At 38.5% G+C, this 14,745-nt stretch overlaps 2 protein-coding genes across 2 annotated transcripts; one reads left to right on the top strand and one right to left on the bottom strand.

The window, feature by feature from the left end:
* Positions 1-1,619: 1,619 nt before the first annotated feature.
* Positions 1,620-3,244, top strand: LOC146659384 (trypsin-2-like). The gene is made up of 5 exons (XM_085423401.1): positions 1,620-1,682; positions 1,778-1,931; positions 2,017-2,276; positions 2,636-2,769; positions 2,891-3,244. The coding sequence occupies exons 1-5, from the start codon at positions 1,643-1,645 to the stop codon at positions 3,041-3,043; spliced, it is 741 nt and encodes a 246-aa protein (XP_085279527.1). The 5' UTR covers positions 1,620-1,642; the 3' UTR covers positions 3,044-3,244.
* A 4,950-nt stretch (positions 3,245-8,194) lies between these two features.
* LOC146659383 (trypsin-1-like) lies at positions 8,195-12,410 on the bottom strand. The gene is made up of 6 exons (XM_085423395.1): positions 12,361-12,410; positions 12,013-12,163; positions 9,316-9,566; positions 9,072-9,208; positions 8,796-8,897; positions 8,195-8,359 (listed from the first exon to the last, which is right to left on the bottom strand). The coding sequence occupies exons 1-6, from the start codon at positions 12,398-12,400 to the stop codon at positions 8,312-8,314; spliced, it is 729 nt and encodes a 242-aa protein (XP_085279521.1). The 5' UTR covers positions 12,401-12,410; the 3' UTR covers positions 8,195-8,311.
* Positions 12,411-14,745: the final 2,335 nt, after the last annotated feature.

The following is a 14,745-nucleotide window of genomic DNA, read 5'->3' as shown; positions in this document are numbered from 1 at the left end:
AATGTAGTTATTTAGTTTATCTATTTTTTTAATAAAGAAAGTAATGCACAAACTCATGTTTCCAACACTGAGTACTTACTTGTACCAACAGTGGGCAACAGAGAGCACCCGCTGCTTGCTGATGAGCACACCATCACTGATGTGGTAGTCTGTTCAGTGAGGCCATGTATGGTGATGTTCACACTCCTGCCATCTTTACGAGTAACTGCCACTGTTGCACAACAGTTGAAGTGAATTTCATTTCAAATCTGTGTCATTACAACAGAGATATGTACATTGTATGTATGTGTGTATCTCTGTATTTTTACCAGCAAATCCAACCTTCAGCAGAGTCAACAGTCTCATGGTGTCTGGCAAATGCCCAGAAGACACCTAGGCACACTCTGACTCATATTGCAATAGTCTGTGTGCTCCAACTATTCCTGCTCCTCCTCTCTTGCCTGGTTATGTTGACCCCGTCTGTATCTCTGCATTCTGTTCTTACCGCTTGGTGCTAAGTGTTCATCCAAATCGCTTATCTCCCCACATTTAACACCTGTTTAAGCTTCTCACATAGGTCACTCATTGTTGGCAAGCTACAGCCTGGGATGGGGGTCCACTGGTGGATCCCCATCTGGCTGCATCCCAGTTTTGCTGCTGATTCCGTGGGGCATCTGCTTGGCTTCATTTGGGAAGGGGGGTGGGGGTCTTTGTGTGTCATTTGCAGGTGGGTATGTGTGTGTGCGTGATTGAGTGAATGGCCTTGATGTGTGCATGCGTGCGTGTGTGTGTGTGTGCAATGTCCTTTAGACTTCTTGAGCTTGAAAGTCTGTATTTCATTCACAGCCTGAACTCTCGTATGGAAGCTTTCCTGTAAATTCTTACTGACAGTAATGATGTGCAATATTTTATAAAGCAAATCGTAAGACTCCGGAACCCCAAATCAAAAATTATATGCTGGCATTTTAATTATCGTATAAATTTCAATGAATTAACCCCCTAATTGCTAAAACTAGTCTGTACGTACATGTCGACATCTGTTACCTGGATACTAAAGTCAGATATGAAAGATTTGTCCTTTCTTCAAGAAAAAAAAATTCTAAACATTATTTTGTGCAGAAAATACAATACATATAAAGTTGTGCTGGAGAAATAATGTCAAAACATTTTATGAATGATAGTTCTGTTTAAAAAATATAGAAAATGCTCAAATGTGTCAATGTTTGGGTCTGCTTTTGGTCATGTTTGTATAAAAGCCAAATGAAGTGAGAAAGAAACCATCTGTGCTCTCAGGAGCAAGAAAATAAAAGCAGTCCTACATTGTTTGTTTTTTTTTGTTTGTTTGTTTTTCCTGAATTATGGCAGTATGTACAAACACAGTAGTTGATAGTTGCTTAAAAAAAGGGGGGGGGGGGAGGAATCATTTCTGCACCTGTCACCAACATAAATAGAAGGTATGCAAATAAGACTGTCAAAAATAAGACAAAGTTGTGTTTTTTTTAAAAGGGATATGTTGTTGACTTTAGTGGGCAGGTTTGTAGGTGGATGGAAAAATGAAGGTGTCCAGGGCGAGGGGTGGATGGAAGGTCACAGAGAAGCTGATGTATAAATACAGTGAATAACAGGTCAGTCGCATCCAGTCTGCTCTTGAGCAAGCTAAAAGATGATTGGTCTGATTGTTTTCATGATCCTGGGCACTGCAGGTAAAGACTATTTGCATCATGCTCAAAGATTTTAGAGTAACACAGATTTTTAACTTTGATGAGTAGAACTTTGTTGTATTTCCTTTATATTACAGCTGCAGTCCCTTTGGATGACAAGATTGTGGGGGGTTACGAGTGTCCAGCTCATTCTCAACCCTGGCAAGTATCCCTCAATGAGGGCTACCACTTTTGCGGCGGTGCTCTCATTAACAACCAGTGGGTCATTTCTGCTGCCCACTGCTGGAAAATGTTTGTACCGACTTCTTGTATCTTAAAATTCTTGCTATGTGTGTCTAAGAGAACTGTAATAATTTAATTGTTGCTTGCTTTTCAGACCCTCTACCCATGTTGCCATTGTGGGTGAACATACAATCTGGTATACTGAGGGCACAGAGCAGTATATGCCAATTGACGACATCTACACACATGAGAGTTTTGATTACTTTACCCTAGACTATGACATCATGCTAATGAAACTGAAATACCCTGTTACTGTGGACGAGTACGTCAAGCCTATTGCTTTACCCAAAGCCTGCCCCACACCTGGGGATATGTGCACAGCATCTGGATGGGGGCAGACATTCCCTGGTCAAGGTAAGGCCCACCTGATTTTGACAAAAAAGGTTTTGAAAAATTGACTTGCTTTTGGCAACATATTAAGAATTTTCTCACAAACCTTGGTAAATTTAAAAAATATAGTTAAAACGTTTCATAGATATGAAGACATTTGAACTAAAGCCTTCAATAATTAAGAAATCTTTTCTGTAGAAATCTTGTTTTTGGCTTAATGTGATGACTCTAAACAAAAAAAAATGAATGCAGAGCACTTATTTTACACCAGTTTCAGAAGCCAGTTATTGTTGGCATGCAAGCATGATGTGGTTGTGATGCACACAGATGCTCTGAATACTTTAGTAAAGATAACAATCCCCTCTCCTTTCTCTCAACTGCAGAATTTTCATATGAGCTACATTGTGTAGAAGTCCCAATTCTGTCTGACAACGACTGTGAGAACTCCTACCCTGGAAGGATTACTGAGAGCATGATGTGTGCTGGATACCTGGAAGGGGGCAAGGATGCTTGTCAGGTATTTTTACCCAGTTACTTGAATAGTATACCATTGAATAGTATACTCATTAGTAAACCTTAATGAGATGAGATGATGAACAAACCCTGCTCTCTTCATACGCTTCCTCTCCCCTGCTCAGGGGGACTCTGGTGGCCCTCTGGTGTGTAATGGGGAGCTGCAGGGAATCATCTCTTGGGGCGTGGGCTGTGCTGAGCCCAACCTTCCAGGTGTCTACACCAAAGTCTGCTCTCTGGTTTCCTGGATCAATGACACTATTTCTCGATACAGCTAGACTGTCATCTCTAGAACTTCACGAGAGAAGGGAAAACAGAGAGATTGAAATTGAAGGAGACAGAGAACGGAGGTGGTTGTGGGTAGTGTCAGAAAGAAAAGCAGCAGGCTAAGACAGAGTCACAAGGAAAAACCAATCTGAGGGCACAATAAATAAAATCAGCTATTCTGCATCAATATGTTTGTATTTATTTGTAATGTTTCTGCCACTTTGGCAAATGTCTTACTATAAGACATTTCTGTAATGTCTCATATTAAAAAAATGTAATTATTGTGTCAAAGTGTGGCTACCCTTTTACAATCATGAGTGACTGATGCAAAACTCAACACATAAAGTTGCTTCATTCAACAATGGAAACAGTTTTTATATTCAACTTATTTATGCATGCTTTTGATGCGGTTTTGTCAGAAGTTGTACTCCCCCACCCCCTATGTGAATATAACAGTAAATACTAAATATTGAAAATTATTGTGCAGCACGTAAGATCGAAAGTTTTATAAGAAGTGTTTACTTCAACAGAAGATCTGGTGGCAGAAACACACAAGGAGATTTCATGAAGACCTGTAGTTGAAGATATAAGGCATTTTTCCAAAGTGTCTTTTCAAAACATGGACCTTTGAAAAAAGTCATAGTTAATGTTAAAGTGTGCAGATGCTTGGACAAGCTTTACCTCCTGGCCGCTTATTTTGGGGATGCATTTTTTTCTCCCAAATATTTGTTGCCTAAACAGCATAAAAAACAAACTTATTTACATAATTGTTATATACTATATTAAAAAAAAGAAGAAAGAAAAAAAGCAATTAATGATCATAGATATAAGGTGCAGAAAAGCCATGAGTACATCAGTACATCACTAGATCCTGTCATGGCGGGGTACGCCGGTGTGTTTACGGACCGAAAAGCAGACACAGAAGACTGATGTCCAAAAACAAAAGAAACAAGGCAAAGCGAAACAAGGGCGAAACTAAACTAAAACTTAAACTAGGAAAGAACTAAACCAGCTATAAAACAACAGCAAGAGACAAGAACATGAACCTGAACAGGAACATGCAAAACATAAAAGTGAAAAAATTTAAACATGAGCATGAGTACGAGCAAAAACTCTGTGACGTGACCTGACATGACATGACCTGACAATAAGACAAACAAACGACCCGACAAAGAACAGAGGAAGACAGAGGACTTAAAAACACAGAGCGAAAATGAGGGAAGTGGACAGGGCTGGACTGGGACAAAAAATCGGCCCGGGCATTTTGACTAGAGACCGGCCCACCAAAAATGTGACGTCATTCAGGGGTAAAACCGCAAAGGATTCTGGGAACTTGTGGCAAGAGGTACTAGCGCATGCAGGCCTTCAATTGAACTCAGTTACACAGCGATAAAAAGAAACACAAAAAATGGCAAGAAGCTGTTGTATTATTAACTGCAATAGCCGGTGTTGTGCCAAAAAGTGATTGTCTGCCAAAAACTGATTTCTGGTATTTAAATTGCTATAAGTAACTTGTTGGGCTATAATATGTGAAACATATGTCAAATGCATCCCTCATGGATGACATAAAGTCATCTCTCCATCTCTCTCTCCTGGTCTTTTATTTCTCTCTCTCGCTCCATCTCTCTCTGCTGCTCTTCTGTCTCCTCTGTCACAGACTTCTCCACTTTTGATGATAAATCAGCCTGGTGCAACATGTAAGGATTGGCACAATCTGTTAAGATTTTGAGGAGTTTGAGAAACTAACCTTAAGCATAAAATAAAATTTACTATCAGTAACTTCATAGCACCCGCCCAGCAGTATATAAACTCCGTCATGCTAGCTAGTACGCAGTACCAGTTATTCTAAGCGACTGTAAAAAGTCAGCACAACTTAAACAAACTACAACTAAACTTGGTTTATATCTGACACAGATAGACAGCAGGTCATAACTTCTTACCTTAAGTTCAGTTCGTCTGCCACTATGACCGGCGGCCGCCTCGGGTCTCTCCTCCTCTTGCCTCCCCTTTCCCTTATCCACCTGCTGGCCTCCACCACTTGCTGATGTTGCTAAATCTGTGGAAGCTATGCCATAGCTACCGCCAAACAATTCAGTTATTTTTTACACATTTGGCAGCGTCTGCCTGAAGGGCTTGTTTCTTTTTGGCCCTAATTTTTTCTGCACCTCCTTTCCTTTTTTTGTTCTCCATTTTCTTTAGTTCGTCTATAAGATTGCTAAACAAGGGGGAGGGTGCATCCGACCTCCTCGGCTGTAATTGGTCCAGCCCAGAGTCGATCATGACCAATTGGCCAATCCAACACCTTTCATTATTTATACCCTTCCAAAAATAAAAAAAAAATAAAACGATCGGTCCATAAAAACAAAATGCCCGGTATGCCCGATGGCCAGTCCAGCTATGGAAGTGGAAATACCTGGGGAAGCACAGTTGACACAAATGAACATGGCACCACAGGTGAAATTAAAATGAAACACCTTGAACATCGAAACACCACCAAAAAACAAAACAAAAAACAGGAAACAAAGAGAGATGTAGACATGACAACACAAGCTTGACAATTAGAACATGGAACACTGGGAGACACCAACACACCGGCATAACTGAAAGAAAAACACTGACGTCAAGACAAACTGCATAGACGACAGGAAAAAACGTTTAAATCAAGAAACATAGATTAAAAAGTAGAATAAAACTCAACTACGTCCTAACTAATCCTAAGGACAGCACGGTGGCACGGTGGTTAGCACTGTAGCTGCACAGCACGAAGGTTCAAGAGTTCAATTCCACCATCAGGCCAGGGTCTTTCTGTGTGGAGTTTGCATGTTCTCCCCGTGTTTGCGTGGGTTCTCTCCGGGTACTCCGGCTTCCTCCCACCGTCCAAAGACATGCGTCTTGTGGGGATAGGTTAATTGGATAATCCAAATTGCCCATAGGTGTGAATGTGAGTGCGAGTGTTGGCCCTGCGACAGACTGGCGACCTGTCCAGGGTGTACCCTGCCTCTCCCCCTATGACAGCTGGGATAGGCTCCAGCACCCTCCACAACCCTGAAAAAGGATAAGCGGGAATGGATGGATAAATCTTAACTAATAACACAACAACTTAACATATTTCCAATATATATATATATATATATATATATATATATATATATATATATATATATATATATATAACATAAGAAATCAAAAATACAAAATAAACTCAATAAATTCTGGGTCACAGACCCCTGACAGATCGTTTCGGTCAAAAGCAGAACGTTCAGAGTTGTTCCCGACTCCTTTTAGAGCATTTGCTCTATATAGCTCTAAATTTTAGAGCTATATAGTGTTTTCTTTTTTTTTTAATTATTTGTAATTTTTAAAGAACTGAGGCAACGTGTGCTGCTATTAAAGGGTTTTTATTGATGGTCTAAAAGCATCAAAAGAAAAGGACCTGAAGGTTAAAAAAACAAGCACTGTAGTTAACTCTACTTTTTAAACTGGCTTGTTTGACACAATTCATCCACACACACACACAGAATTTGTCTATGAAAGGTCAGCAGAAGCAGAGAATAGACAGCCATCATTCACTTGTCCTGAGTTGATGATTGTGTCAGATCAGACAAACCATCACTCCAAAACCAGTGGACAGTTGTACAGGAATATTTCTAATGCGCTCTTCACAGAAATTAGTGCTCTTTCCAGGATTGTGGTGTGACAGACATGAGAAGATTAAATGGAATATGAGACGAAGACTGATTAGTAAATTAATGGCAGAATGTAAAATTCAAAGTCCTTTTTAAAAATCATTTTGCATATTCATTTATAATTAACTTATTCACAATTCAAATGCAGGAAAATGAAATGGAATCATTAATGTGCAACAACCAAAGCAAACATTCATCCTTTAATGATGTGTGAGAATCTGACTCTATATTGCAGATGAAGTTCTTGGCATATTTACTAAAATACTGAGAGGGTTTTAGAACAAATTTTAAAAATGTGAAAAAAAAGTGTGAAAAAAGTGTGAAATCAGCATTTAGATGCGTCTGTGTGTTTACGAAGAAGAGGGAGAAACCTTTCAACTGTCATGGTCCATTTGACTGGTTATGTTTTTGACTCTGGACTCCTAAGTTTAAAATTCGAGCCACTTCATTAGTTACATCTTGCTAAGACTAGATTGATTTTAATGGTAACAAATGCACTAAAGGGCTCAAAGTGTGCCACACCATTACACCACCACCAGGTTAAACCTCTAATACAAGACAGCATGGATCCATGCTTTCATGTAGTCTGTGCCAAATTTTGACTTCAAAATCTCAATTTTGCTGCAGAAATCGACTCATCAGAACAGGCAACATTTTTACAGTCTTGTGTTCAGTTATGGTGAGCCAGAGTGCACTGTAGCCTCGGGTTCCTGATAATAGCTGCCCGGTGTGACACCTAGTATTTTTTGTCCTGCTGCTGTAGCCTATCTGCTTCAAGTTGAGTTACTGTTACCGTTTTCATTTTGGTTTTTGTCGTAACGTTAATGATTCGAAACACTGTTGAACCATGTGTGAAAGAAATGAAATGAATTATTCTTGCTTCCTCAGTTTTTTGTATCTGTAAGTGTCTTGTGTATTGTTTTTTTGTTTGTATTGCCTTGGGGGGGGGTGTTATGACTTCCTGTTTGTCTGCTTGTCTTGTCATTGTTTTCTACTGTGCCTCATTCCCTATACTACATGGTCCTTTCTTCCATTTATTCTTCCTCTAAATTTTTCTGCAAGCTATTGGATTTCTGTTCTGCCTCTAACAGTATCTGTCCTTTTAGACTTTTTAAATCACCAAATAAAAGGTCGGCTTTTTGTTTTTCTGTCTACCTCAAATGAATTTGGGTCCAAAACTACACAACATGCCAGTGTGGATTTGGTGTTGTAATTATAATGTAATAATAATAATTTGGATTCAAATTTGACCAATTTCTTTTAAATATCAAACTAACTAAATAAACAACTAAAATGCATCAAAGGAAACTCAATAGTAAACATTAGTATCTCTCTAAACTGACTCTCTAAAGGTCAGTACTGTAAAGAACTGCCTGCTACACTGTAAATATGATGATGATCATAAAGTCCTTTTTAAAATATTTGTTGCCAAATATATAAATGGCAAAGAAATGGCAAAACAAACAAAACTCAGTCTGTATGTTTTTATTGATTTACATGAAAACTGACTGCACCAGAACTCTACAACAGAGTAGAGTTAAACTGGTAAAAAACTAAATTCAGTGGAGTAAGGTGATGATTGAAGGATCAGACTTAATAGCTCGCCATGGTTTGCTCGATCCAGTCATTGAAGATGCAGACCTGTGAAAGGAAACAGATCAATGTTTGTTATTTCACTAGCTGGGCCCAAGTCCTCATTTTAGGTTTGAGAGTGTTTTAGTGGGTAAAAGTGAATGCTTTGACATGAATTGAGCTGCGGTTTGGGGAAGGCCTCGAAGTGGACTGGCGATGGCTCCCGGGCCTAGCAGATTCCCATGCACTAAATAAAAGTAAAGAAGTTAAAGAATGGAAAACAAGGAGGGAGGGACGGTGGGGCACGTAAATGAGAATGATCAGCTTGCAGAACTGGGGGAAGCTATATAAATGACAGCTGGAAGGAGCATATTTGGAGGACTCCTGCTCCTGAAATTCCAATACATAATCTCCAATAAAAAGAGGATGGTGGAATGATGAAAGTTCCACAATGAGAACTTTTTTTCACATAGCTGTTGACAATCAAGAACTTATTTAGCTTTACCTTGGTATAAACACCGGGGTGGTCCCTCTCAGCACATCCATAGCCCCAGGACACAATACCCTGCAGCTCACCCTTGCACACAACAGGACCACCAGAGTCACCCTGAAAATAAAAGTAAAGAAAACAAAGATGGATGTCAAGAAATTATTATTTCAATCAAATTAAACATAAATTAAATGTGTTGTTGTCATTGTGGGATACATCCACTCTTGTGGCATTTTAAGAAAGCTTTACTATTCGAGAAGGGGACAGTTGCAGGTTTGACTTATTACATACCTGGCAAGAGTCCTTGCCTCCCTCCAGGTATCCAGCGCAGAACATGGAGTCAGTGATCATGCCAGGGTAGGAGTTATTACAGTCACTGTAGGACAGGATGGGGATGTTCAGGCACTGCAGCCTGTCCTGATCAGCAGCTGCAATGTTTGAAACAGAGTATGGATGAACAACGATTCATGCTGATGGAACCAAATGTCATGAAACATTTTTAACTTTAAACTGCTAACGTGCAGAAGTTACTCACTAGAGCTCATGGTGTTGCCCCATCCAGAGACTGTGCACATGGTGCCAGCAGGAGCACAGCTCCTGGGCAGAGCCACAGGCTGCACATAACTGTTGAGGGAGGCAGGCTGGCTCAGCTGGATCAGCATGATGTCATTGTCAATGGTCCTGGAATTATAATCTGGATGGCGGATGACACGGGAGGAGTCGATGAACTGCTCAGTTCCCTCATTGACCGAAATGTCGTGCTCTCCCAGACGCACCTGGATACGACTGAAAACATTTGAAAAACAGAAAGAATAGTGTTAGGTATTTTAGTACCATGGGAGCATTTACTGGATATTGTTTTATAGTGACATTATACAGGAAAACTCTGTCATTCAACAAGGTTGAAATACCACAGAGATCACTCCCTCAGCTACATTAGTTTCTTAATCTTTTAGACGCCTGTTGAAGGCCAAATGATTTGTTTCAGATTTCACTAATGAAAGAACTCTTCGTTTTGTGCCTTGAAAATATGTCGCTGAGATAATCACAATTGTAGCTGAACTGATACACTACACAAAGGATGCTTCTTCACCCAAGGGCAGGAAGACGCTGCCTTATCTTGTTCTGTACTGGTTTAAACTGATAAATCTGCTGTCTCATGAATTTTACCCTCTATATAAACTGTTGTACTTGTGAATAAAGTTGAGTCACTTTGGGAAGACAATCTAAAGCAGTCTCTGTTTTCTTGTTCTCCCAAGCTGCTCCCGAGCTGCTCGTACTAACACGCTGAATGGCATGCTTGAATATTACTTGAGAATATATTTGACTGTGTTACAGACTAAGGGACATTCTCTGCTGATAGGTGAAGGTACATTCTCTGCTGATAGACGTCCACGCCTCGGAGGAAGCCGATCCACGGAGTAGGCCCTGGAAACAGTTTCCTTCAAATAGATTCAAACCAGAGGTGTGGACTCGAGTCACATGACTTGGACTCGAGTCAGACTCGAGTCATTAATTTTATGACTTTAGACTTGACTTGAAAAAATGTTCTAAGACTTGTGACTTGACTTGGACTTTTACACCAATGACCTGGGACTTGAATTGGACTTGAACCGGTTTACTTGAAAAGACTTGATATTTTACCCCAAATATAAAATTTAACATGCATATTATATAGAGATTGAAAATGTGACGTCATTCACGGGTAGAACCGCAAAGGATTCTGGGAACTCGTGGCAAGCGGTACTAGCGCACGCAGGCTTTCAATTAAAATCAGTTATACAGCGATAAAAAGAAACACAAAAATGTCAAGAAGCTGTTGTATTATTAACTGCAATAGCCGGTCGCATGACAGCCACGGGAAGCCGACGGGTAAAGAGATCGGTTGTTATCGGATTACGTCGTTGAAGAGAAATTGTTCAAGCCATGTTTCCGAAGTAACAAAGACGCGACGGATGGCCTGGATTGCAGCCATTCAAAGATCAAATATAACATCCCAGAACACTCCAGCTCACAGGTTAGTCTGCTCCAAGCATTTACACGAAGGTCAGTGGTTTTTTAGTAGTTAATACGTCATTTTCATAACATAATTGGTGATATAGGTTACAAGCAAGTCTGGCGCTGAACAGAAATTGTCGCGCTATGCTCCTTTATTTATTGTGCATAAATAGTGAATTGTCCTGACACAATATTGCGTTTCGCTTCTGTTATTATGGTACATTGACAAAAACATATACTTTTATTCACAGGATAAAACAGGTTTTTTGTATCACTAATTGCCCAGTACGATTACAGCATACAATATTGTTGTCACTGCTACATTTCTGTGATGCTACCAGAAATTATTTCCACTACTAATTAATTACCGTTGAGCTCAAAGGTCCTATTAATAAACGGTTAAGGAATGTATATTTATGACGACGATTTGTGAGACTGGTAAACTTATGATACGTACGATGGTCTTTCGTTCTACACGGTGCATTTCAAGGTCCTGCACCCATCCGTCGGTAAACTGTACCTGGGCTTGTTGCAGTGACCTGAAGTTACTAAACTTCATGAGTGTATGCACTCACTCCAAGAACCGTATGATTATAAATATGCATATAAATATGCTAAGATGAGATAGCTGACTTCATCTAACTAGCAAATGTTGTCCAGGCTACGTTGGTGATACAGTTTTTTTTTAATGTGTATATTTTTGTCATGCGATTTTAAAGCTGGTCCTACAACCGCATCCAAGAATAACATGCAGCTTATCTCAGAACTGTTGGTGAAAATTATTATTGGAGCTAGGTTTAATTGAGCTGCATTTTATAGAGGTGCAATTTCACAATTTGTGTATATTTTCTAAGTTCACTATTTTGTCATGTGTTGAGAAAAACACAGATTTTAAAATTACATGGTCTAATATTTACATTTAGCATATAACTGCAACATTATTTTTTCGTTGTTTTTTTTTTTTTAAAGACTCGAAAGGACTTGAAATTCAAAGTTTCAGACTTGTGACTTGACTCAGACTTTTACACCAGTGACTTGAGACTCGACTCTGACTTGCCTGACATTACTTGAGACTTGACTTGAGACTTGAGGATAAAGACTTGAGACTTACTTGAGACTTGCAAAACAATGACTTGGTCCCACCTCTGATTCAAACACTCAGAAACTACCAACAAATATTAATTGTGGATCACTCACTTAAATAAGATTTAAAATCTTACTGAAATATACTTACGATTTGTAGCAGTGAGCAGCCGACACAATCCAGTTCTGATTGATCAGGGAGCCACCACAGGTGTGGTAGCCAATGTTGAGAGACACCTGATGGGGCTCAGAGTAAGGTCTGCACTCAAACCCTCCGACGATCTTGTCCTCTTCCAGGGCAACTGAAAACACAAGTGTAAACAAACTGTTTACTCCTACACTTTTACATCAGGAGGGAAACATCTATGCTGTTTGATTTCCAGTCAAATGCATAAATCAAACCTATTTGATTGGCCACAGAAACATATGAAATTTGAGATAATAAAGCTATGGTGAATAAAGGTGTGATCTGAGAAAAGCCTTAAAACTTCACACTCACAAGCAGCTCCAATGAGCAGAACAAAGACCAGAGACCTCATGATTGCTGAGTGATCCTTTAGATGAGAGGACTTCACCTGGAGCTCTCATTTATATCCACAGAGAGAGCTGCCCAACTCTCTGAGCAATGCTATTGGTCAGTGAGGAGCCAATCTCTTTGGTGGGTCGTTGGGTTGGAGACCAGATTTACATTGGAATGGCTTTCTTTTTAAAATCTTGCTATAAATTATGTACATAAATACATTATTCTTTAGTATAACTATATCAGTCTATATTTTAATTAATAATAATAATAACAATAACGTATACTTTATTGATCCCCGTGGGGAAATTACTCTTCGCATTTAACCCATTCATCAGTGAGGCAGCGGGCAGCCATTGGGCACCCAGGGAGCAGTGTGTAGGGACAGTACCTTGCTCAGGTGTACGTCAGGGTAGCGATTCAGTGGATTCGAACCCTAACCTCACGATCATGAGGCCACCACTCTACCTACTGAGCTATCCCTGCCCCTGGTAAACTATTGTATTGTTTTGTTTTATAATATCAGGAAAACTTTAATTTGATATAGTTTAACATATAATTGTTCATTTACTTGGAGTAATATATTACTGTTTGATATCAATTGTTTCAATCCAGTCAATATATTATGACAATAATAACTGGTAATTTTAATAACTAATAACTGGAGAGCATTCTAGCATTTCAGTTTTATCTGAGAAAATCCTAATAATATGTATATTGTACTCGTGTGGCTTTCCAATGTACCAAAACACTTATACACTTAGATTTTGGTTTTTAAAAAAAACATGAAATAAAAAGTTAGCTCATGTTCTCAGAAATTAGTGTGCATGTGTTTGGTCAGGTTATAGAGGTAAATATAACCTCTATATTTAGATATTTGTGACTGGATAAGCAGGAGAAATGGATGAATAGAGGACGGTATCTCACAGCTGTGTACTTCTCAGCACCTATGACCTAGAAACTAAAGTCACAAATGGACATTGAGGCTGCCATGAGCAAAAAATGGTACCACTTTACAATAAGGCTCCCCTTATAGATGCTAATAAATAGTTTATAGCTATATTATTAATTAATTTGTAAATGCTTTATAAACCATTATTAATGGTTTATTATGCATTAGTTAAGGGTGAGAAAGAGGAAAAAAACTGACCGGTTTCTTGCCAAATAGTGAGCCAAATGTGTTCACCTATATATTTCATCTAGAGTTGCTATATTAAACATTTCAGACTAAGTTACTATCCTGTAAGCACAATCAGCATTTGTAAACATATTTTTTATCATATAAAATTGTACTTCAGAAATGCATTATAAATATCCACAACTATCAATCGGAGCTTTGTTGTAAAGTGTAAAGCATAAAACCATTTATTAATGAATAATAAATATTTATAAATGCCAAATGGGAGCCTTATTGTAAAGTGTAAAGCATGACACCATTTATTTATGACTAATAAACATTTATAAATGCCAAATGGGAGCCTTATTGTAAAGTGTAAAGCATAACACCATTTATTAATGACTACTAAACATAAATGACAAAAGAGAGTTTTGTTGTAAAGTTTAAAACATGTCAACATTTATTAAGGACTAATAAACATTTATAAATGCCAAATGGGAGCCTTATTGTAAAGTGTAAAGCATAACACCATTTATTAATCACTAATAAACATTTATAAATGACAAAAGTGAGTCTTAAATGTATAATGTCACCATTTATAACACTTAGACCTAAATTACAATCAGTGCTTGAAATAACATTTAACTACTGTCAAAAATGGCAATGTATTGTAAGAGTAACACATGTAACATTAAATGTGTTTTTTAAAACACCAAACAGTCACCCACTCCAAAAAAAGTTCATGCCAGACTGGTTCAAACTGGAAATATTTTTTGTATGTCCTTAAATAAGCGTCCCAGTGGTCCATCAGGGTGTCGCGCTCCAGTTCCTCCTTAAGAAAAGTCAGTTTCTCTCGCTCCTTGTTAAGAAGGGCAGTTGCAGTAGGGGCAGGATTAGAAGAAGAATCTAAAGAACAAACAATTATTAAATTACAATACTAAAATAATTTATAATCTAAACTTGGGAAACTCAAATAAAATATTGATTAAAAACGGTTACAACTTGAATTTATAAAAAGCCACTTTGCAAAAATTATGTTATATACACATGTGGTGGTTCAGACATTTCTAAAACAAGGCAAATAATTCTTATGTGTACTGCCTTACCAGGGTGTTTAATATAAATTTAATGATGCACATAAACAAAACTAAAAATATACAACTAAGTGATATCAATCGTTTGGAATAACCAATAGTAATAGAGCTATTCACATGTTATGTGATGTTAGTTAGCCACTGTAGCTAGCA

Source organism: Rhamphochromis longiceps, linkage group LG11, assembly GCF_057381845.1.
Source record: "Rhamphochromis longiceps isolate RC_006_pf linkage group LG11, R_longiceps_female_GT1.1, whole genome shotgun sequence".
In the NCBI taxonomy this organism is placed as follows: Eukaryota; Metazoa; Chordata; class Actinopteri; order Cichliformes; family Cichlidae; genus Rhamphochromis; species Rhamphochromis longiceps.
The sequence above is the reverse complement of the archived record's forward strand: the minus strand, read 5'-3'. Positions and strand labels throughout refer to the sequence as shown.